Source organism: Eschrichtius robustus, chromosome 10 (assembly GCF_028021215.1).
Source record: "Eschrichtius robustus isolate mEscRob2 chromosome 10, mEscRob2.pri, whole genome shotgun sequence".
Classification (NCBI taxonomy): Eukaryota; Metazoa; Chordata; class Mammalia; order Artiodactyla; family Eschrichtiidae; genus Eschrichtius; species Eschrichtius robustus.
The window spans coordinates 37,144,868-37,169,711 of record NC_090833.1 but is presented as its reverse complement, the minus strand read 5'-3'; the positions used below and the strand labels follow the sequence as shown (position 1 = coordinate 37,169,711).

The 24,844-nt window shown below is 45.1% G+C and overlaps 1 protein-coding gene across 2 annotated transcripts in view; it reads left to right on the top strand.

Annotated features, from left to right (window-relative positions):
- Window positions 1–24,844, top strand: part of RUSC2 (RUN and SH3 domain containing 2) — a 58,511-nt gene that overhangs the window by 29,432 nt on the left and 4,235 nt on the right. Inside the window, exons 1-5 of one of the 2 annotated variants that reach the window (XM_068553858.1) lie at window positions 7,313–7,804; window positions 16,249–18,345; window positions 22,925–23,554; window positions 23,769–23,954; window positions 24,125–24,265. In XM_068553858.1, coding sequence (XP_068409959.1) covers window positions 16,317–18,345; window positions 22,925–23,554; window positions 23,769–23,954; window positions 24,125–24,265 — 2,986 coding nt within the window. In that variant the 5' untranslated portion in view covers window positions 7,313–7,804; window positions 16,249–16,316. Of the gene's footprint in view, window positions 1–7,312; window positions 7,805–16,248; window positions 18,346–22,924; window positions 23,555–23,768; window positions 23,955–24,124; window positions 24,266–24,844 lie in introns of those variants that run through there. The other variant, XM_068553859.1, reaches the window with a different exon arrangement.

Below are 24,844 nucleotides of genomic sequence, written 5' to 3'. Positions count from 1 at the left end.
CAGCTCATGATTTTTTTTTTCCCCTTTTGGGGGTGGGGCAAGTAGCCTTGGAGATTTTTCCTATTTACTGTAAGCCCTGAAATGCTTTAAAAAGTATATGTTATACAGGATATAGTTTTTTGTAGTAGAAGGAACTCCTTTAATATCTTGTTCACTGTAATGCAGGAAGCAGAAGTCTCTCTGTACAATTTGATATCCTACTTTTTTTTATTAGCTTTTAAGCCTTTTTCTATGCCAGTAAACATTCATTATAAACGTAATTCCTATGGTTTCATTATATTCCATTGCATGGCTAGACCACCATTTAATTAGGCATTTTTCTATTAGATATTTAGAATGTTTTCAGGTTTTTGCTGTTGCAAATAATACTGCATTGAACATCATTGTGGTAATGTGAGGTAAATCGGAGGTTGAGGATATAAAGGAAAAGCATAGCTGTTCCTCTGGGGAAGGGTTGTAAACTCAAATGCTTTGTAGGATCCAGGCAAATAAAGCAAATGAGTAAAGTGAAGCAATGAAGCTGACTAGTACAAAAAACCAAAGGGAATGTTGGGAACATGTCAAACTGAAGGGCACATGCCCATCTTATAAATAAGGGCAGCCACATCTCCAGCTGATTGTTACCATCTAGGAATGAGGGACTGGTATGGTCAGTTCTTCTGATTTTTCAAGCAACACAAACTGGAAGTTAAAAAAAAAAAAAAATTTATGGTGGCATTTTTACTGTGCAAACCACATAAAATCTGTCGACACACAAGATGTGACCATCAGGCTGTCACTTTGCAACCTTTGCTCTAGGATCATGACTGGGGGAATAAATGGTGGGGAAGTACTGATTGAAGACATGGCTGTTCAGTCATCTTTCCATTCTCAGTACGAAATAGGGAGAAACGAGGAGTTAAGAGTTTAAGATCTTGGCCTTGAAGATTTATTTACTAAGGCTCAGCTTTTTGGTTTTCATCTTCCTTCCTTCCTTCCTCACCTCTTATCAAATATGCTATTCTCAGGCTAAGCTAACCTTCTGAAAGCGGACTTGAGTCCAGCTAGCCCACTGGGCTTGCCATCCAGTAGCTTTACCAAACATTGGTGGTGACCTACTAAGTGCCAAGGCTCTGGGCTCAGAATTACTTATCAAGATATAAGACACAGTCCCACCTTCCAAAAGTCTGCTGTCATCAAGAGATAAGTAACAGAATAAAATGGCCAAGACTTGGTACCAAATGAGTTGTACAGATAATTGGTATTGAAAAAGTTCAGAAGAAAAGACTTTCATGATAAAGAAGAGCTTCCAGAAATGGTAGAATTTGAGCTAGATCCTTTTTTAAAAAAAAGGCAAGGGAAATAGGGAGAGAGAGCATTCCAGATATCTTCCCAGTGGAGTGAGCCAAAACTCAAAATTCAGAATAAATTTGGCATGTGATAGAACATGATTGGATAAGTAGGAAGGAACTTTGAATACCACATTGAGGAATTTGGATTATCCTGTAGGCAGCTGGGAGCCACTAAAGGCTTTTTAGTAGTAAGGTGATGTATTGAAGGCAGTACTTGGGGAGATTAGTCTTGTGTCAGTATATAGGATAGCTGGGAGGAAAGAGCCAAAATGAAAGCAAGAAAGCTAGTTAGAAGACTATATAATAATTCAGAGGAGGGGTGCTGCAGGTCTGAACTAGGATGATAGGAATAGGGATGGGAACTTGAAAGGCAATGTAACAAGTGGTTAAGAACACTGACTTTGGAATTAGACAGTTCTGTGTCTGAATCCCAGGTCAGACATTACTGAGTGAGTTACCTTAGGAAGGTTATTTAATAGCTCTGAGCCTCAGATTTCTCATCCATGAAATAGAGATACTAATACTTAGCTTAGAGAGTGGTTATATGGATTAAATGAGATAATGTAAGTGCTTAGCATAGTAGTTGGAATGTGGTAAGAGCACAGTAAATTATTAGATCAATGCCTAAAACAGCAGAAGTTAGACTCAGCGTGACTTGGTGATTGTCTGAATGTGAGGAGAGAGTCCAGATGATTCTTGTATTTTCAATTTTGTGTTACTGGTAGTCCAAAGAAAGCTGATTTGAAATAGAAAAATCAATTTGGCTTTATTTTTTTATTTTTTATTTTTAAGGACAGTCTCCTTAATATTTGTTTGTTTGTTTGTTTATTGGCTGCATCGGGTCTTAGTTGCCACATGTGGGATCTTCCATTGCAGCGTGCGGGCTCCTCACTGCGGTGCGCAGGCTTCTCTCTAGTCGTGGTGTGCGGGCTCCAGAGCGCGCGAGCTCAGTAGTTGCAGCACGCGGGCTCTCCAGTTGTGGCGCCCGCACTCCAGAGCGTGTGGGCTCAGTAGTTGTGGCGCATGGGCTCAGTTGCCCTGCGGCATGTGGCATCTTAGTTCCCCGACCAGGAATCGAACTGGCATCCCCTGTATTGCAAGATGGATTCTCAACCACCGGACCACCAGGGAAGTCCCTCAATTTGGTTTTAAACATGTTGAATTTGAGGTAATAATGAGAAGTATCTAATACAGTATTGGAGATTTGATTATGGAAACGCAGGAAGAATGTAAGATTTGGAAATCAACAGTATAATGGGAAGGGCTAAACACTTCTCAGGTTGAAAAAGACTTCAGGTCTGAGCCCTGCTGTAAATCTACCTTTAAATATAGGTCAGGTATTGTATTAAACAACTAAGAAACAATGATCTAAGAAGTAGAACTAGGAGGGTTGTTGTTATGGAAGCCAAAGGCAAAAGAGCGTTTCAGTAGGAGGGGATGGCTAAGGGTCCGGCAATTTAAATATTATGGGTTTAAAAATTAGAACTGCTTCAGACAGTTCATGTATTAATTAAAAGAAGACAGACTTCCGATGTTTAAGAAATAGTTAAGGAGAAAGTAGGATTAACATAGTTCATTGTTCTAAGAATTTTGGTATTGAAAAAAACAGAAGGAAGGGGGAATTGTCTAAGGTCCTTAGGTTGACATGGCAGTGATACCCTCTGCTTTCTAGTACACCTGAGTTTCTGCCACCCCACGCCCACCCAGTCACAGAGCCTTTAAAGACTCCTGCCTCTGTGGAGCTGAGCAACACCATTCACTGCTGCAGCTTCTTTTTTTTTTAACAGCTTTATTGAGATATAATTGACATCTGTTTCACCATTTAAAGTATACTATTCAAAAAAGAGGGGATATATTTATATGTATATACTAATCAAAAAAGGGGGGATATATGTATACGTATAAGCTGATTCACTTTGCTGTACAATAGAAACTAATACAACATTGTAAAGCAACTATAATCCAATAAATTTTTTTAAGTATACTATTCAATTGTTACTAGTATATTCACAGAGTTGTGCAACCATCACCATAATCTAATTTTAGAACATTTGCATCATCCCTAAAAGAAATCCCAAACCCAATAACAATCACTCCCCATTTTCCCTTCCCCCAGGTCCCTGGCAGCCACTAACCTACTTTTTTTTTTTTTTTTTTTAATGAATTTATTTACTTATTTATTTTGGCTGCGTTGGGTCTTTGTTGCTGCGCGTGGGCTTTCTCTAGTTGCGGCGTGCAGGGGCTGCTCTTCGTTGCGGTGCACGGGCTTCTCATTGCGGTGGCTTCTCTTGTTGTGGAGCACGGGCTCTAGGCACGTGGGCTTCAGTAGTTGTGGCACATGGGCTCAGTAGTTGTGGCTCGCGGGCTCTAGAGCACAGGCTCAGCAGTTGTGGCGCACGGGCTTAGTTGCTCTGCGGCATGTGGGATCTTCCCGGACCAGGGCTCGAACCCGTGTCTCCTGCATTGGCAGGCAGATTCTTAACCACTGCACCACCAGGGAAGTCCCACTAATCTACTTTTTGTCTCCATAGATTTGCCTACTCTGGGCATGTCATATAAATGCAGTCAAACAATATGTGGCCTTTTGTGTTCAGCATCTTTCACTTAGCATAATGTTTTCAAGGTTCATCCATATTGTAGCGTGTTTCTTTTTATTACTGAATAATATTCCATTTTATGAATATACCACATTTTATCTATCCATTCGTCTGTTAATGGATATTGAGTTATTCCCACTTTTTGGCTATTATAAATAATGCTGCTGTGAACATTCATATGCAAGCTTTTGTGTGAAGATATGTTTTCATTTCTTTGGGGTAGATATCTAGGAGTAGAATTTCTGGGTCACATGGTAACTCTGTGTTTTACATATTGAGGAACTACCAGACTATTTTCTAAAGTGACTGAACCATTTTACAATCCTCCCAGCAATATATGAGGGTTCTAATTTCTCCACATTGTCATCAACACTTGTTATTGTCTCTCTTTTTTATTTAGCCATTCTAGTAGGGGGTAGTATCTCATTTAAGTTTTGATTTGCACTTCCCTAATAACTAATGATGTTGAGCATCTTTTCATGTGCTTATTGACCATTTGTATGTCTCCTTTAGAGAAATGTCTATTCAGATCCTTTGCCCATTTTTAAATTGGGTTATGTGTCTTTTTATTGCTGAGTTGTAAAAGTCCTTTATGTATTCTGGATAGAAGTCCCTTTTCATATATATGATTTGCAAATGTTTTCTCCCATTCTGTGGGTTGTCTTTTCACTATCTTGATTGTGTTCTTTAAAGCACAAAAGTTTTAAAGTTTTATGAAGTCCAACTTACCTATTTTTTTCTTTTGTCACTTGTACTTGTGGTATCGTGTCTAAGAATGCATTACCTAACTCAAGGTTATGAAGGATTATTCCTTTTTTTGCTAAGCTTTCTTTTAACAGACCTTTTTTTTTTTTTTTCTCATGAACAGCAGGGGGCTTCTCTGTCACCCTTTTGAGTCAGATCTGCCCACCACTTACTTTCATTTACTCTCTCACTATTTTTGTATGACTCTTATTCAACAAGACTTTGACTAACCACCTTCTATAAGCCAAACACTGTGCTAGTATTATAGGAAACACAAAATAAAAATGATACTGTCTTAAGCTGTGGGTGTTGGGGATACAGAGATGACTATAACTTGGACTTTGCAGTCTAGAAGAGCCATTAAGGCAGATATGCAAAAAAGAACATAACCATGTCAAGTGACAAATGATTTACTTAATCAAAACCTCTCATGAACTGATGTTAGTTTCTGATGAAGCTTCCGTCAGTACACAATGAAATAAGAAAAATAATGACAGTGTGCTTTTTTAATGAAATGATGGTGATAGTTGATGTAGGGTGTATTTTGTTGTTGTTGTTTAATCATCTTACTTGGCCATATAAGAAATTGGCAATCCCGTATTGATCCCCTGGCTTTTGTGGGATTTTTTTCTTGTCTGTAAAATCAACAACCTGCAGCCACAGTTCAGAAGACAGAGATCATTTCTGGCTCCAAGGTGATCAGTGAAGACTTGATGGAGGAGTTGATCTGGGCCTTGTAGGTTTTGGATAATTCCTCATAGGTTTAGCCAAGTGTAACAGGCAGGAGAATCTGAACAAAGAGTGGAAAGAGCTTATGAAACAGGTTTGAAGGACTACATGACCGGGGATGGGAAGTAAGGTTGGGTAGAGAGGGAGTAGACAGCCAAGATGGAGGACCTTGAAAGCCAAAATGAGTTTGAACTTGATTCTCTGGGTAATGGGAAACCATTAAAAGGGGCTGGAGTGACATGTTGAATAAAGATGGGGCTTCAGGAAGATGAATCTGGCAGTACTAGATAGAAGGTAAATTGTAGGTGAGAAGACTAGTTAGGAGGCAGTTGTGGTTTATAATGTGATGGTTTTAATATTTTGTTTCTAGCCAGAAAAGAATTTGATCTTCTCATCAAAGCCCTAAAGATCTTTGGCCATAGTTGGTGGAAAGTAGGTGATGACGTGGTCTGTGGTATAGTGAAGTAAGTTAAGCACTGAAAGTATGATAGCTGCCACCTTCTGTAGGCAGCTGGAAACATTTCCTAAGTAGTAGCTCTCCAGTACAATGCATGGCTTAGCCTCACAAAAATTTCAAGGACAAAGACCCTGGGCCCAGAGCTCTTACTGGAATTCTAAGCACTGGTCATGGAGATTGACTTTGCCCCAGCCTACAGCCCAGCTAGGGGAGAGGGAAGTACAGTGACACCTTTCACTGTCCTTGAGGGGATCGTTCATGGCTAGTTTTATGAACAGCTGCCTTCCTCTTTCCTTCCCTTCCTCATTGTTTCCTGCTTTGTAGGATCAAGAAGCCATGGCCCCTCAAACATTTATTTCAAGGTTGGAGATAGGTTTTTGGGTCTTCAGCAACTTCTGTTCTGCTACAACTCAGTTCCTCTTAGGATGCTGTCACTGAGCGCTGAGTCTCATAGGGAATAGAAGCAACAATAAGGGGAAAGAAACGACGTATCTTCTGGATCCTGAGTGGTAGCTGATGTGGTCCTGGCCAGTAGACCTAAGGCTTCTTTTTAGGGATCTGAAATCCAAGGGCTTGCCTGTGGAGTCCAGATGGTAGTCAATACTGGAAGGAGCTCTATGCAGGGCTAGTGCTTGAGGGCCAAGCCCATCTTGAGACCATCTCTGTGTTCAAGGATGGCAGCAGGCGGCAGTGGCATGAACTGGACAGAGACATGCTGCTACTTACTGTACAACTGGCTCTGGCTCTGGCTTCTCCACTGTCTACTGATTCCCACAGAACTGGCCCAGAACCTGACGAGGGTGGAGCAGGGAAGGGGTGGAGGGCTCTGTAGGTCTTCAGACGGAACTGAGAATTTTCTCTGGCCTGGGGAAGACCACTCCTTTTCCTTAGCCTTCCTTTCCCTAGGAAAATAGGCTTCCTGCCCCCTGGCCTGGCTAAAGGGACTCTGCCTTCCCACAGGCCCAGCTGGACCCCGCTCAGTACTGACCAAAAACTGATGTAGGTGAGAGGGCGGAAGGTTCTGCTACAGCAGCCCCACTAGCAGACCCTCTGAAGATCCAGGGAACTGAAGTGGACCCTGTGGTAGGAAGGGGGCCTGTAGCCAACTTGATCCTAAGGCTCACTACCACCCTGTATATAGAAGCCTCTATGGCCCAGTCTCTCTTTTTTTCTGAGATCCCGTTTCTCTGAAGAGGCACGCCCTAGAAAGCCTATTGCCAAGTCTAGGAACTTGGTGTTACTGCTGGCGGAATGATGACTGGTCCCCACAGCCTCCCTGCAGGGCTTCAGGAACCCCCTCCCAGGCTGGCTGCTCCACCCTGAGGCTAGTCTGGAATCCTAGTGAAGGGAAAAAGCTGGAAAACAAGGAGTCATTCAGAGTGGGTGAAAAGAGGAGGGAGAGGTTTCTGGCTGAGATCTAAAAGGAGGGGCCTAAGGAAGGAAGGAAGCTCTAAGCCTCCTCCCAGACCTTTTCCCTGAGACTCCTAGGGATGAGAGAGGAGCGAGGCCCAGCTCTCTCGCTATTTTTCTTTGCCGCTTTAAAGGAGAGTTCTCATCTTCCAGCTGACTGCCCTCAGTGGCTGACTCCTTTCTCTACCTTCCCCCTGCCCCAGGCTAAAGGGCCCACGGGGACTGGCAGGGAGGAAGGCTGAGCGGCTGTACTGTGGGCATGCCTGTTCCTTTCCCTTCCCCCTTCCCTTAGCAGCAACGTCACCGCAGCACCAGAGGCAGCAGCAGCGGCAAGGATACTGGGGCTGGGATTGCGCAGCCTCCCTGCATTAGCAACGATGCCATTGTATTAGCAGAAATCAGCTCTTAGGAAATCAGCCCAGCTCCCCCTGTGTGGTCCTGTGGAACAGTGCCTCAGCTTGAACTGTCAAGATAGAGCTTGGTCGGAGTGCAAAAGGAACAGAAGCCTCCAGACACAGCTAAGGCTCCTTACAGAGGTATGGCTCAGCGGAGATGGGGGGAGGGGCAGGGCAGAGACGCTAGAATAACTGATCAGCACATTTGGGCCCTGGCTTACAGGGTTGGCTTTGTCTTCCCGAAAGAGGGAGAGAGAGTGAGAGCGAGCGTGAGGGCAAACATTAGACAAGCTCATCCATGCATACATTTGGGCTGTGGTGCAGAGATGGGGAAGAACAGAGGCTTGGGCTAATGCTATTTTGTCAAGAAGCAGAAAATCCCCTTCTTCCTTTCTGAGCATCTCTAATGAGGCTGTTATAGTGCGGGTCAGCGTAGAGGGGGTCAGATCTAGAAACAAAGGCTTAATAGGGAGGAGATACCCCTACAGCTACTGTAAGTTTACGATGGAGACATGCAGGGATCCACACAGGAGGTACTGGGAAGCATTGAGTCCACCCTTTACCTCCACGCACATATGTACATGCACATAGACACACATACCATATCTTCTGGAGCTGTGGGAGCCAGGAGGCTACAGATAAGGATGGAATAAGAAAGAATGTTGACCAAGAGGCTCCACATTATTGTTTGGTGGGGAGAAGTAGTGCCTAGGGCACCTGACCTATTATAATTGGTCTTCTTATACAGGCTTAGATTCCTAACAGGAAGAGACCTAAGCATAAGTTTATACTCCCAAATCCACCCTCCTGCTCTCTTCCCTTCAATCCTGTCCAAGACAGAACCCAGACAGGAAAAGGGTTATCAGTCCTACTGAGGCTCCCCATCAGACCTCAGGTCAAGGTCAGATTGCTAGAGAGTAACAGCTGAGTATCACCATCTTCCCCGTCCTCCTTCAGGAGGCTAAAAAAAGAGGGAAGGGATTCTATGACTGGCAGAAAGATGCTGAAGACCAAAGACAAGGGAAACCTTTCTTCTGAAGTTTAGAACATCTTCCTGCCCAGAGTTACCCTATTGCTGAGCAGATAGGAAGAGTTCTTTAAATTCCCATCTCCATTGATCACCTTGGTGGAGGATTCAAAAACATATGCTAATAGGAGTCAGTAGTTCCATGTTGCGCAAAATGTGGTTGGATAATACATTGGGAAGTTGTGGGAGGTGTTAGTTCCCAGGAAGCACCTAGGAATGTGAACTACAGAGCAGGGGAAAGGAGCGTTGAGGACTGTGAATGAGGCAGGGAGATGTGAGCTGGGAACTGGGGCAGGAGGTGGGATTGAAGAGTGTTTATTAGATCATGGGGCAGTAATATGAAAGGGACTGTGGGTTCAGAGAATAGTAGAGTGGGTAAGTATAAACTGTGTCAATGGAAACTAGAGTGTGAGCCTATCCAGGAAAGGTAGAAAGCATCTGCCTTGGTAGCAGAGTAAATGTAGGGGCTTTAGGAAGAGGGTGTGGCCCTGATCTTTTCTCTGAGAGGCAGTTGTAGTGGAAAGAATTAAGAATTGGGCAGACCTGGATTTGCGTCCATCTCAGCTGTATAATTATGGGCTAACTTCTCACACTTGCTAAGCTTCAGTTTTCTCATGTGTAAAATGGGGATGATTATGTCTACTTTAAACGATTATAGTGAAATTAGAGATGATATATGTAAAACACCTTACATGTAAGTTCTCAGTAAATGATCACTAATAAATACTATTATTATAATAGGCCAGGAGACACCCATTTGTGATGAGGGCCAGGAAGAGGGCTCTCATGGAGAGCTTTCCCTGATTCTAGAGATCTAGACCTCGTAACTTTATGCTGACTAAGCCCACCACTTCTTTATCCACCTGGCAGGCAGAGCTGAGCACTTTCTTCCACTTTCTTCCTGTTCTGGGTTCTCTGTTCCTTCCCCATCTTCATCTCCCATGTCTCTCCATTTAATCAGGGTACAAAAAGCATCTGGAATGAGCTCTTCCATCTCACTGTTTTCTCTTCACCTTTATTAGCGCTCATGGGCCACAATATTAAACTTGTCTTGTTATAGAACATGTCTCTCCTGGGAGAGAAGTCTAATAGATATGCTCTCAGTAAATGTGTTCTGTGGTGTTTGAAATCAAGTCACGTGTACAGTATACTCTCATTACATTCCTAACTGATCAAGAAAAAAGGTCAAACATTAGGATTCCTGACTCTTGACTTAATTCTGTCATTTATCCATTGAGAGATCTTGGGCAAGTCATTTGTTTTTTCTAGGTGCTGATTTCCTTATTTTTTTAAGTAAAGAAATGGCTCTGCCTATTCTGGTGCATTGTTGTGAGGATCAATGAGATGACATACATAAAGAAGTGCTTTGTAAAAAATGTGAAAGTGTCGGGGCAAAAGGCATGAGTACAAAGTCTAATGAGGTGTCTGTAGAACTTTACCTTAGTTGGCTGAACTGGAGTTGTCTGTGGAGAAACTATTGGCAGATGAGGAAGGAATATGACTTTCTCCGAGATACAAAAATATAAAATAAAATGAAATCAACCAGTGAAAGAGCTTTACGCTTAAAATAGGATTCAACACAACCTAAATATAAAAGCTAAAACTATACAGCATTTAGGAAAAAAAACAGGAAAATGTCTTTATGATCTTGGGACAGGCAAAGCTTTCTTAGACAGCATACAGACAGATTTAACCATAAAGAAAAAAACAGATAAATGGGACTTCATAAAATTAAAAACTTCTACTAATTAAAAAACACCATTAAGAAAACAAATGGGCAAGCCACATTTGAGAAAAGGCCACTTGAGAAAATATTCTCAAGACATACATCTGACGAAGGACTTGTATCCAGAATAAATTTTAAAACTCCTACAACTCAACAATAAAAAGACAAGTCAGTTTTTAAAATGGGTAGAACAGGAGTCGATAACTAACCTACTGTGCCTACCATGTTCCAAGCACTATGTGTGGGTTCTAGGGACACAGGGTTGACTGTATCCCTAGATACAGCCCCTACCCTGTTCCTCAAGGAACTGCACTCTAGTCTGGGGACAGATACGTAAACATAACATAATAAACCTTCAGCGCCCTCCAGCCAAAGGTTCTCCATCACCCTCCACATTCATTTGTGCTTTATCCCTGATTCAGAGAGTCAGCTTTCCAGACTCTGTGTGTTGCTCTGTTTCTCCATTTGAATGCGTATATGACCCAGTCAGTGGTTTTGTGGGTCAGAATCAGAAACTCTTATGTGCGTATTACTTGTGAATGCCTTTTGAAAATGGTGCTATAAAAGGGGGTGGAGGGGTATTCATTGAAGATCAAGTGATGGCTGTAGCCCATAGGTACTCCTAAAATTACTTCCATGTGTACAAGAAAGTTCTTTATGCTCCATTTAGTCCAGGCCTCAGATTGTGGCCTGGACCCTGAGGAAGCCTAGTACTGTATGTAAGGGGAAGCCCCCTTCCCAAGCCCCAAACCCACAGTATCTGTAGCACTTAAAGAAAAAAAAAAACTGTTTAAATTATGTATATAGGGGATTCCCTGTTGGCGCAGGGGTTAAGAATCCGCCTGCCAATGCAGGGGACACGGGTTTGAGCCCTGGTCCAGGAAGATCCCACATGCCGTGGAGCACCTAAGCCCGTGCGCCACAACTACTGAGCCTGCGCTCTAGAGCCCATGAGCCACAGCTACTGGAGCCCATGTGCCTAGAGCCCGTGCTCTGCAACAAGAGAAGCCACCGCAACGAGAAGCCACGCACCGCAACGAAGCGTAGCCCCCGCTCACCGCAACTAGAGAAAGCCCACGCACAGCAACAGAGACCCAACGCAGCCAAAAATAAATAAATAAATAAATAATAAAAATATATATATGTACATTACAGATATTTATTAGAAAGTTAGATGAAACAAAAAGAATAAAATTAAAAAATAATCGAAAATCACTCAACAGCAATCATCACTGTTAACATTATGTTGTAAAGTCAGGCCTCCATATCTGCGGGTTGTGCATGCATAGATTCAATCAACCGAGGATTAAAACTATTCAGGAAAAAAAGTTCCAGAAAGTTCCAAAAAGCTAAACTTGAATTTGCCATGCTCTGACAACTATTTACATAGCATTTACATTGTATCAGGTATTACAAGTAATCTGAAGATGATTTAAAGTAAACGGGAGGATATGTGTAGGTTATATGCAAATACTACACCATTTTATATAAGGGACCTGAGCACCCTTGGATTTTGGTACTGTTTATGCTTTCAAGTTTTCTTCCATGTATATTGCTATGGTTTGAATATCTGTGTGTCCCCTCCCCCCCATTCATGTGTTGAATTCTAAGTCCCAAAGGTAACGGTAGTAAGAGGTGGGACCTTTGGGAGGTGATTAGGTCATCGCAGCAGAGCCCTCCCGAATGAGATTAGCGCTTTTATAAAACAGAAAGATCCCTTGTCCCCTACACTATGTGAAGACACAGGTAGAAGGTGCCAGCTATGAACCAGGAAGTGGGCTTTCACCAGAACTCAGCCATGCTGGAACCTTCATCCTAATCTTGGACTTCCCAGCCTCCAGAACTGTGAGAAATACATTTCTGCTGTTTATAAAGCCACCCAGTCTGAGGTATTTTGTTATAGCAGCCTGAATGGACTAAGACAGATAGATATATTTATTTACAACAATGGTGTCATACTGTAAATTCTGTTTGTAATCTGCTATTTTCACTTAATAGTTTGTGAATATTTTCTCAAGTCAATAATAATCAAATTAACACAACGTTGTTTTAATGATACTCTGTTCTGTACGTTTTTGTTTTTTTTTTTGGCTGCGTTGGGTCTTCATTGCTGCTCGTGGGCTTTCTCTAGTTGTGGTGAGCAGGGGCTACTCTTCGTTGCGGTGCGCGGGCTTCTCAGGGCTTCTCATTGCAGTGGCTTCTCTTGTTGCAGAGCACAGGCTCTAGGCGCACAGGCTTCAGTAGTTGTGGCACCCGGGCCCAGCAGTTGTGGCTCGTGGGCTTTAGAGCACAAGCTCAGTAGTTGTGGCACATGGGCTTAGTTGCTCCGCGGCATGTGGGATCTTCCCAGACCAGGGCTCAAACCCGTGTCCCCTGCATTGGCAGGCGGATTCTTAGCCACTGCGCCACCAGGGAAGTCCCCGTTCTGTACTTTTAAAACTGATTATTGTTGGAATTTTAGTGTGTTCCCAACTTTCTGTTATCCTTGTGGCATATATATTTGAGTTCAAGGTTTTCTTGGCAAAGGAAGAGAAGAGATGGGAAGGAGTGAAGGGGAAATTATCTCACGTACCTCATAGCAAAACTTCCTAAAAACTATCTTTATCCCTCTCTACAAAATCCCATACTTTAAGGCAGCTGTTCCTCTCTTTTCTTTTTCTCATCTTGTCTCTGCAAATACCCATTCCTCTCCACTGCTAAACATTGGTTCCCTTCCCTCTTCCCATAAACCTTAATCTTTTTTCCTACTTAAAAATTATATCTTAACAGCTTTGTTAAGGTATGATTCACATACCATAAAATCCACTCTTTTATAAAACTGAGACATAATTCACATTCCATAAAACTCTGGAGTTTTTATTTTATTCACAGACTTGTATAACCATCACTGCTGTCTGATTTCAGAACATTTTCATCAGCCCCGAAAAGAACCTCCATCCCCATTAGCAGCCCCTCCCCATCTTCCAGTCCCTCAGTCCCTGGCAACCACTATTCTACTTTTTGTTTCTGTGTATTTGCCTATTCTGGACATTTCATGTAAATGGAATCATATAACATCATACAAAGAAGCCTTTTATGACTGGCTTCTTTCACTTACCTTTTCGAGATTCCATCATGCTGTATGTAGCATGTGTCAGAACTTCATTCCTTTTATTGCTAAATAATATTCCATTATGTATACCATATTATGTTTATCTGTTCATCAGTTGATGAACATGTGGATTGTTCCCACTTTTCTGGCTACTGTGAATAATGCTGCTGTGAATATTTGTATACAAACTTTTGTGTGAACATATGTCTTCATTTCTCTTGGGTATATACCTAGGAGTAGAATTTCTAAGTCATATGGGAACTCTATGTTTAACATTTTGAGGAACTGCCAGACTGTTTTTCCAAAGTGACTGCACCGTTTTACAATGGCTCCAGCACTGTTTGAGGGTTGCAGTTTCTCCACATCCTCACCAGCATTTGTTATTGCCTTTTATCTTAGTGGGAATGAAGTGGTATCTCATTGTGGTTTTTATTTCTCTAATGACTAATGATGTTGAACATCTTTTCATGTGCTTATTAATCATTTGTATGTCTTCTTTGGAGAAATGTCTATTCAAGTTCTTTGCCCAGTTTTTAATTGGGTTATGTACTTTTTATTGTTGAGTTGTAAGAGTTCCTTATATATTCTAATCAGAAGTCTCTTATCAGATACACAATTTGCAAATATTTTCTCTCATTCTGTGAGCTGTCTTTTCACTTTCTTGATGGTCTCCCTTGCGGCACAAAGGTTTTTGATTTTTATGAAATCTACCTTATCTATTTTCTCTATTATCACTTGTGTTTTTGGTATCTTATCTAAGAAAGCATCCAATCTTAATCTTAATCTAAGATAATTCATTTACTCCCATGTTTTCTTCTGTAAATCTTAGCCTTGTGGCTCAGTTTAGCCTCTCTGATTTCTGCCTTTCTGCATATCTACTCCTTACCACAATCAACACACAAAGGCTTGGGAAGTCCAACAGAGGAGCCTTCCTCTCAGAAAGGAAAGGAGGAAGAAAGAAGGTAAATACTTGCCTTTTAATTTTAATGTAATTTAACTTAACACAAAAAAATATATTTAATAGTGTCCCTCGCACATGTATTTATTAGCCATTTGAATTTTTTCTTTTGTGTGTTGCCTGTTCATGTCCTTGAGCATGTGTGACTTGCCTGGCTCTTTACTGTACTCTGCATGAAGAGCTCTGATCCTGTGATCTAAGTGAGTTACACTTTTAAAAATTGGTGGTGTACGGGTTCAACTAAATGATGGAGAACTTATAGGCAGTGAGGGGTTTAGACTCATGGTAGGTAAGGAAAATGACAGGAATGATAAGGAAAAGAAGAGAAATGAATGAATTAGGAGAAATTAGGTAGGAGAAGTCTGAGCAAGTGAAGTCTTTTGGGACCTGAACTTGGTAGCACAGGAGACTAGAACTTGAGGAGGCCATTCTGCCATGGTCCAGCCAAGAGACCAGAGAAGCTTAGCATGGGCTCTGTGTAGAGAACTTGACCTTAACCTATCAGAGGTAAAACTGGGAAGAGAAGACTTTTTAGGGGACCCTCATAGTTAAAGTTTTGGCTAAAACTGGGCAGAATCTGGGCACTTCAGATCTGTACCCTGAGCTAGATAAATATTAAAAATATTTTTTGCCTGGGGACTTCCCTGGTGGTGCAGTGGTTAAGAATCCACCTGCCAATTCAGGGGACATGGGTTCAAGCCCTGGTCCGGGAAGATCCCACATGCTGTGGAGCAACTAAGCCCATGCGCCACAACTACTGACCCTGAGCTCTAGAACCCGCGAGCCACAACTACTGAGCCCACGCGCCACAACTACTGAAGCCCGTGTGCCTAGAGCCCGTGCTCTGCAACAAGAAAAGCCACCATAATGAGAAGCCCGCGCACTGCAGCAAAGTGTAGCCCCCGCTCGCCACAACTAGAGAAAGCTCGTGCGCAGCAGCGAAGACCCAACGCAGCCAAAAATTAATTAATTAATTAATTTTTTTTAAAAAAAGGATATATTATGCCTCATGTTTGCCAAGCCTTATCTGATGTTGTGCTGGAATGATACAAAAAAGATAAAAACAGACCCCTACCCACCTTGAGAAGGAAGAGGCTGGCATCAGCCATACTAGTAGTCTGATGCCTAACTCGGTCTCTATTCAAGAAGCTCCAGTACAGTAGTGGGGAGAGTGAGGATCCTTAGCCCACAGCCATCAGAGAGGGACAGGTATTCTGGGGCTCAGAGGAGGAGAAAAGGTGTCCAAGATGACATAGGCGTCAAATGATATAATGCATTAAAATTTATTTTTCTTGCAAAATTATAGCTTATTGCTATGCATACATGATACATTATTTGTGATTTTCCCCCTCATCTGTAAACGTGCTGTAGCTGTGTCTAAGACATCTCTGTATTTCCTCAGTGCCTAGTACCCTTTCAGGCATCTTAGACGGTTTTTTCTTAGTTATGTCATTATTCATACATTTTTTGTACTCAGGACTAGTCGTTATTTACTGCTAAGAAAGAGAAGGAGAAAATGCTGTCCCTGAGATTCCCCAGACCTTCAGATGTGGCATTTTGTTGCAAGTGGATGCATGACGAACTTAAAATGAAGGGGAACTCAAGAGCTGGACCTGTGCAATGCAGAAAGTGTGCCCTGACAGGCTGTATTATCCAGCTCCATCTTGACTCTGAATCTTTTTTCCTCTTGGGCTCTTCTCCATCTGAAAATGATATGGGTAAGGGCATGTCCCTGACTTCGGGAAGGTGACATTAGGTTCCCTTTCTTTCCCTCTCTCTCCAGGTACCAAGCTCTCCTGATGAAATGTGTTCTGCCCCACTGGGCTCCGGGGGCAGTGTCTGGTGCTGTTGATGCCCTTGTTCGAACTTTCCAGAATGGATAGTCCCCCAAAGCTGACTGGAGAGACCCTCATCGTCCACCACATCCCCCTGGTACACTGTCAAGTCCCAGACAGGCAATGCTGCGGAGGGGCAAGTGCAGGTGGCGGGAGCACAAGACCCAATCCCTTCTGCCCACCTGAGCTGGGCATCACCCAGCCTGATCAAGACCTGGGACAAGCCGACTCCCTGCTATACAACAGTCTGCATTCTGCTCCCGGGGGATCTGTGCGATCTGCAGACAGCACCAAGAACAGGGGTCGGGATGGAAGAGGCCCCGGGGCCCCTAAACGACACAATCCCTTTTTGCTGCAAGAGGGTGTGGCTGAGCCAAGACTTGGTGACCTGTATGATGACAGCATTGGTGATGGTGCCACCCAGCAGTCCTTCCACCTGCACAGGGCCGGCCAGCCCACCTTCCATCTCTCCTCTTTCCAGCTGCCACCACCTGGCCCCAGAGTGGGCAGGCCATGGGGGGCAACACGTAGTCGGGCTGGAGTGGTGGAGGGGCAGGAACAGGAGCCAGTGACCACCTTGGATGCCCAGCAGTGCAGCACTAGCCACAGCTGCCGGCCAGAGCCGGAAGCAGAGACCATGGAGCTGGATGAGTATGGGGGCCCTGGTGGGAGTGGCAGTGGGGGTGGAGCCAGTGATACCTCTGGCTTTTCCTTTGACCAGGAGTGGAAGCTCAGTTCAGATGAATCCCCAAGGAACCCCAGATGCTCAGGCTCAGGACCCCAGCACTGCCGCTGCAGTAGCACATCCAGTCCGTCCGAAGCGGCTGACCAGTCCATGGGCTATGTGAGCGACTCCTCCTGCAACAGCTCAGACGGTGTGCTGGTCACCTTCAGCACCCTCTACAACAAGATGCACGGCAACTCCCACGCCAATCTCAACTCTGCCCCGCAGTCTTGCAGCGACTCTTCCTTCTGCAGCCACTCAGACCCCAGCGCCTTCTACCTGGACCTGCAGCCCTCCCCAGCTGAGTCTAAGATGTCCTGTGAGTCCCACCACCCTGACAGTGGAGGGAGGGAAGGTGGCTATGGCTGTCCTCATGCCTCGTCTCCTGAGCTTGATGCCAACTGCAACTCCTACCGCTCGCACTGTGAGCCCTGCCCAGCTGTGGCTGACCTCACAGCCTGCTTCCAGAGCCAGGCCCGTCTTGTTGTGGCCACACAGAATTACTATAAACTTGTCACCTGTGACCTGTCCTCCCAATCATCCCCAAGCCCAGCTGGCTCTTCCATCACCAGCTGCTCAGAGGAACACACCAAGATAAGTCCTGCACCAGGCCCTGGCCCAGACCCTGGCCCTAGCCAGCCCTCTGAGTATTACCTGTTCCAGAAGCCAGAAGTCCAGCCAGAGGAACAAGAAGCAGTGGACTCCGAAGTGGAAGCACCAGCTCCCGTGGGCCCCAGTGTGATCGAGGGGCAGGTGTACACTAATACTTCACCCCCCAACCTCAGCACTGGACGTCAGCGCTCTCGAAGCTACGACCGCGGCCTAGAGCGCAGCCCTCCTATCCGCCTGGGCTCACTGGAACGCATGTTGAGTTGCCCAGTACGCCTGAGTGAGGGCCCTGCAGCCCTGACTGGGCCTAGTTCCCCACCTCGGCGGGTCACCTCCTTTGCTGAACTCGCCAAGGGCCGGAAGAAAGCTGCAGGCTCTGGCTCCCCCCCACTGCGAGTGAGCGCTGGGGACTCCTCCCAGGAGTTCTCACCCATCCAGGAAGCCCAGCAAGATAGGGTGGGCCCACTAGATGAGGGCACTCACTGTAGCCATAGCCTACCACCCATGCCCTTGGGGCCAGGCATTGACCTAGTTGGCCCAGAGCCCTGGTCCACCCAGGTCTGTCAGGGCCCCCAGTCCAGTGAGATGCCACCTGCTGGCCTCAGAGCTGCTGGGCAAGGCCCCCTGGCCCAGCTGATGGATCCAGGGCCTGCTCTCCCAGGGAGCGCAGCCAGCAGCCATACCCAGAGGGATGCAAGAGCTAGAGCTGACGGTAAGGAACTTAAAGGCTGGAGAATACTAGGGTGTGTGCATGGCCTCCTCAGTAGTAGGGCCCTGCCCACCACCCCACGCATACCACTAGAGGTTCCTCAGCCTAGATCAGTCATCTTTCCAGTCCAGAGCATGTCCTACAGTTGTAATAGGGGGAAGGAGGATGGAGAATAAAAAATACACCAAGGAGATAAAATCAGCACAACTTAGAGATTGATGTATCGGGAAAGGAAGTACTCAAAAGATTGTGATTCTAAGCCCGGATGACTGGAAAGATGTTGATACATGGTTAGGGACTGCAAACACAGAAGTAGATTTACTGGAAAAGGAATAAGGCATGAGTTCCATTTTGGACATTAAGGAATTTGCAGTGTTTAAGGGAAATGTCCAACAGGCAAACCACCCTGGGTATCAGTAAGTTCATTCTTTGATCAGTGATTGTAGCCACTCTTCAAAGAACCTGAGACCTGACACTTAACCTTTAAGCCTCCCAGGCCAGCTCTTTCCCTATTTACTTCATTACACTTAAGTAATTATTTTTTAAAAGCTCTGTGTTAAGTGGGTGCTGGTGATAGATGAGAGGAACAATCTCTGTCCTCAAGGAATTCCGATGAAGGGTGGAAACAAAAAAGGAAACAAAATTAAAATGTGAGATGGCAGTGTGTGGTACTAGTCTATGAGAGGGATAGCTAAACAGACCAGAATGTCAGAGGAGTGCTAATACAGTTTACATTTACGCAGTCTACAAAAATGATTAGGAATAGGCTTTGTGGAGACTCGTAAAAAGAACATTCTAGGCTCGTACAGTAGTCTATACAAAATCACAAAGGCACAGAATATCTTTATGCTTTCCAGAAACTGCAAATAATTTAGTATAGCCATAGTGGAATGTGGATGGAACCATTAAAGGATTTTAATCAGGGAAGTGGCATTTTTTGGTTTGTAACAGCATAGTGGCATGTTTTGATTTGCATTTTAGAAAGATCACTGATTGTTTGGGTGGAAGGTAGATTAGAAAGGATGTCTCCCTGGAGGTCAGGAGACCACTGTGATCAGAGAGTCATTGGAATAAAAATAGTAGTTGAAGCTATGAGTGGATGAGAACATCCAGGGAGAATGTGTAGAGTTATAAAGGGAATGATGGACAGAGCCCTGGGGATACAGTGATTTAAGGTTGAGCAGAGCAACCCTCAAAAGAGACTGAGAAAAATTAGCCAAAATAGAGGGAAAACCAGGAGAGAGTGAAGTCACAGGAGCCAAAGGAGGGGAACATTTCAAAAAGAGTTAGGTTCAACAAATGAGTTCTGAAAAGAAATCGCTAGGATTAAGGCTGAAGAATCCCAAAAGCAGCATTTGGGAGTGGCCAGGGTAGAAGCCAGATCTCAGAGGGTTTGGAAGGAAAGGGGAGATAAAGCAGGGGAAAGGTCGATAAAGGGGAATTTGCTGTCTGTAGCCTTAGGTTGGTCTGTTGGCTTCTCAAAGGAAAGGGGTTAAAAAATCATAAATGGTGTTATCTCTGCTGTTAGGGACATCACAGTCTATCAGAAGACTTCACGCTCCTAAACATACACAGAGGAGCTGCCCTTGGGGAAGGGATGCAGGAGGGTCTCTAGGGAAGAGGGGGGTCAGAAACAGCAGGGATTGGCCAGAGTCCTTTGGAACCCACGCTCTTCTGAGATTGCAGCGTCTGGTGGGTGATATCTAGGCACAGGGGGTGCTGTGGCTTGCACTCTGAAGGCAAGAGCAGTCCTGGTCAGAGATGGGAGGAGAGGCCTTAAAAGTGTTTTTGCCATCAGATAAGAATTTTCATATTGAGATGCTGTTTTGTCCCATAAGTCTCCAGTGACTTACCACAGGGCTTTTTTCTTGATTCTGTACAACTTTTTTTTATATCAAAAAATGATGACAAAAGAAGTGAGATCTCTTTGAGATTCTGAGCAGCAGAATCAAGATTCGAAAGGATTTTACCAAGTCGGGAAAGAATGTTTTGTTCTTTCAGGGACCAATATGAACTTTGATAATGTAAGCTGTACTTGAGTTGATTTGGGATATTTAAGTGATTGCAAACTCAGAATGAGTCAGCAGTTTGGAAGGGCTTCCAAAAAGTTAAAATGGTTGGATTCATTTAGAGACTGGAGAAGGGAGGAGTTGATAGGTCCCCCTCACCCTTGTGAACCACTTAGAGCCCAGCTGGAAGTTCTGGACACTCCATGTTAAGAGGGAACTGAGGGGCTGGGGCTGTGTCGCCTACAGAAGAACAGACTTGGGTGAATGTGGTCTCTATCTACAGTTTTCTTAAGGGCTGTCACATAGAAAATGAGAAAACTTATTCCCTGTATTCCCTGCGGGTAGAACTGATACTCACTCCCCAGAGTAGCCACCCCTCCCCCTTCCCTGATCTTACTCCCTGAGAACTTAGCAGGGAGGATTTTTAAAAGAGTAGGAATAGATAGTCTAATTCAGACATGGTCTACATAGCATGTACAGTAAAGCTGGGATTGGGAGGGCCTACTCTGATAGCCAGCGTCAGCTCAGTCTTGAAATTTGGTATTTAAATAAGTGGAGAGGATGAAGACATTCCCAGTAGGAAAAGCAGGGTGCTTAAAGATGGGAATGGGGCAGGAAGAGTGGGGTCAATGAGCATGGCAGGTGTGGACACCTACCTGACTGAGAAGATTAGACTTTGTTCTGTGGGCAGTAGCGCCACAGGAAATAAAATACTTCCTAAAGCTGATATATGTAAGAAGATTTGGATGCAGTGAGACAATACTGAACAGAGGGTGAGAGTGAGGATTCATTCATTTAACAAATCTTTATTCAGTACCTACCATGTACCAGGGTCTGTTCTAGGCACTGGGGATACAGCAGTAAACAATTTAAAAATCCCTGCTTTTCTGGAGCCCTTATAAGGAGTAATGGACAATAAACAAATAAGATAATTTCTGATAGTGAAAAATGGCTAAAAAGGAAATACAACAGGGTGATGAGAGCATGACTTGCCAGAGGGACTGGGGTGGTCAGAGAAGGTCTTAATGAAGTGATGCTTGAGGTGATGCCTGAATGATGAGACAATTTCAGCGAGTACGAAAGGCCCCGAGATGTTAATGAACTTGGCATGTTTAAGGACAGAAGGTATCGCTGGAGCATAGTGAGCAAGGGAGAATGACAAGGGTTGTTCTCTGATCACTGACTGGGAAAAGCAGGAGGGTATAGTCTGAAAGTGTCCACTGAGAGTGGATCTGAAACATCTCCCTTACAGGGTTGTGGTCACCATCCCCTTAAGACTCGCTGAAGTAAATGAATGGGGAAAGACGAGGAATAGGAAAATCCAGCCTGATACCATTTCATGTGTAGTACAACGTGGTAAAGAGAACGTTAGCTCCAAAGTCAAACTCTGACTTAGGCAGAATTCTAGCTCTGCCGCTTTCTAGTTGTGTGACCTTGGGCGAATGACTTAATCTCTAAATTTCCAATACCCAGATCTTTCAAGTATGGATACTAATTCCTTCCTCAGAACTGTTGAGCCAGGGGTGCCAATGAGCCACACCCAGGGTTTCAGGTGGTAGGGATGCTTATAGCGCCACCTTGTGTTCATTCACATGTTTACAGTGTGTGCAGTGTTTCATTAACAGCACAGCCCAGACACAAAGACTTTCCCTCTGTGCAGTGTCCTGTTGTGTGAGTGAGTCCCATGTTTTGGAGTGAGACCCATGTTTTGAGGGACACTGACTAGAAGATTGGCTGAAAGAACAGGAGAGGACCACTCCTGGGGAACACACCTCTATGTAGAGAGAGCAGATGTGGGCTCTGGGGCTCCAATACCAGGATCATGAAAGAGCGGGAGCAGGGTGGATAGGGTGACAGGGGGCTGATTCTAGCTGCAAGTAAAGAAATATTTTATTGCGGTTAGATTTGCTCAAAAATGAAATGTGTCGGCTCTAGTGGAGACGGGATGATGGGCGAAAGCTTGAAGTAAATTAACATCTTGACCCTGAAAAGATATTACTAACTCCAAGTCTTTAGGCCTTAGAAACAGAGAAAATGATGGTTCTGCCATTGGCAGAAATGGAAATCATCAGGAGAATGAATGAGGTGTTTTAAAATGGCAAATTTTAAATGAAAGCAGAACCCTAAAGCAGAATGATCTAGAGATCAAGAAGAAGGTTGGGGTTAAAGCCATGGGTTCTGGAGTCGCCTGTACGACCGTCTGAACGTGAACAAGGCAGGGAAGAAAGTGTAGAGTAAACAAAACAAAAAAAGAAAAGAAAGTGTAGAGTGAAATATAAGAATTGAGCCTTAAGATACGCCCATCTTTGAAGTCAAGAAAATGAAGAAGGGCTGAACAGTCAAGAGGTACAAGACAGGTCAATATCGTAAACACACTAGGAAAAGGTTTACAAAAGACGGGAGGAGCACATTCCACAAACTTGCATTCCCCCTACCCCATCAGTTCCTTCAGCCCGGGTCCTGCCCCTCTCATCCCCGTTCCCCAGGGAGCAGCACCTCCTGACTGCTTCTTGGCTTCCTCTCACGTGAGTTTCAGCGTTCGTCTGATTCCTTCTCCATCCCTGTTGCCGCAGGGGGTGGTGCTGAGAGCCGACCCGTCCTTCGCTACAGCAAGGAGCAGAGGCCAACCACGCTGCCCATCCAGCCCTTCGTGTTCCAGCACCACTTCCCCAAGCAGCTGGCCAAGTCCCGGGCCCTCCACAGCCTTTCCCAGCTCTACAGCCTCTCGGGCTGCACCCGTGCACCGCAGCGTGCCCCCCTGGCTGCCCCCGCTGCTCAGGTCCCAGCCCAGGCTCCTTCAGGGGAGTTTCAGGCATCCACCAGCGGAGGTGCCAGGAAAGCTGGGCCTGAGCCACAAACCTCACGGCCGTCACCCCTGGGCAGCTACTCCCCCATCCGGAGTGCCGGCCCCTTTGGGCCCAGCACCGACTCTTCCGCCTCCACTTCGTGCTCCCCTCCCCCAGAGCAGACCACAGCCACAGAAAGCCCACCTCCATGGGGCCGCTCCTGTCCACCTGCTGTCCGGCCTGCCACCTCCCAGCAGCCGCAAAAGGAGCATCAGAAGATACTGACCTTGGCTGAGTACCGACTCCATGGAACAGGAAGCTTGCCTCCTCTGGGCTCCTGGAGATCTAGCCTCAGCCGGGCAGAGAGCCTGGCCCGGGGAGGTGGTGAGGGCAGCATGGCTTCCAGGCCCAATAATGGTATGAGGTTCAGTGCCTGCCCCCCACCCCACCCCAAGCAAGCTACCTCCCCACTGAATGGTTTCTTATACTCCACCTTGGGGTCAGAGGTTGCAATGTTTGCATCTGTGGCTGACATGCCAACCCTCATGTTTTATATGGGCCCACTGGGTGGGTATGAAATGCTGTCTTCTAACTATTTCCTGTCTCTTTTGCTAATCTGTTCTGCTTTCAGCCAATCATCTATCCCCTCAAGCACTCAAGTGGAGGGAATACAGGAGGAAGAACCCTCTAGGGCCACCTGGTTTGTCAGGGAGCCTAGACCGAAGGCCACAGGATGGTCGACTGGCCCGAAGGAACCCCATCTTTGAGTTCCCTGGCTCCCTCGGTGCTGCTGGCCATCTGAACTGCCGGCTGAACGGTGTGTGGGGGCCAGGTCCCCAGTAAACCCAGGGCAGGCTCTGCCATAGCTGGGAGGGGCTAGAGAAGGGGTCAGTCCCAAAATCACACATCTCAGAGGGTGTGAGGCACAGAACTGAGCTGCAACTCAGAAAGAGAATTGCTTGGGATTGATTTTTCTCTTCTTTTCAGGTCAAGTAGTGAAGCCGTTACCACTGACCTGCCCTGACTTCCAAGACCCCTTTTCCTTGACTGAGAAGCCTCCAGCTGAGTTCTGTCTGTCCCCAGATGGCAACTCAGAGGCCGTTTCCATTGACCTGCTTCAGAAAAAAGGTGAATATTTCTCCTAGCTCCGGACGGGAGATCTGCTATCACTACCTATTTGTGCCTGTTGCCCTACTATCTAGCCCTTCAGAATATTTCCCTGTTTTAGAACTCCAAGTGTTGGGAGGCAATTAGAGAGCACAGGTACTGGGGCAAGAGGTAGAAGTCTTTGTACTGTGGATCGTGAGTATTTGCAAGTGGGCAAGGATCCTTTATCAGATGCTTAAGAATCAGGTTTTAGTTTCCTCCCTCAGGGAGCTAAGTATAGTGAGGGAGACTCCCATGTGCTATACTGGGGGAGCTCAAGTACTACAAGCTCTAGCGGTTTGGGTAAACATGATGGTAACATCTAATAAGGTAAGGACTGACAAGGAACCAGTCTATTTAGCAGACCTGTTTAAGTGAGATGATGGGGAGAGGATTGAGCATAACTGTGGGCCTTAGAGAAGCAGCCTGTGAAAGGGAGAAAGATGAAGCTAAAGTCCCTCACAGAGGCAGAGTGGGGGACTCAGAGTTTAGGGAGAGGGAAGAAACTTAGGCAAGAAGGGGAATAGCCACCTTCCTCCAAGTTGGAAAGGGATTACGAGA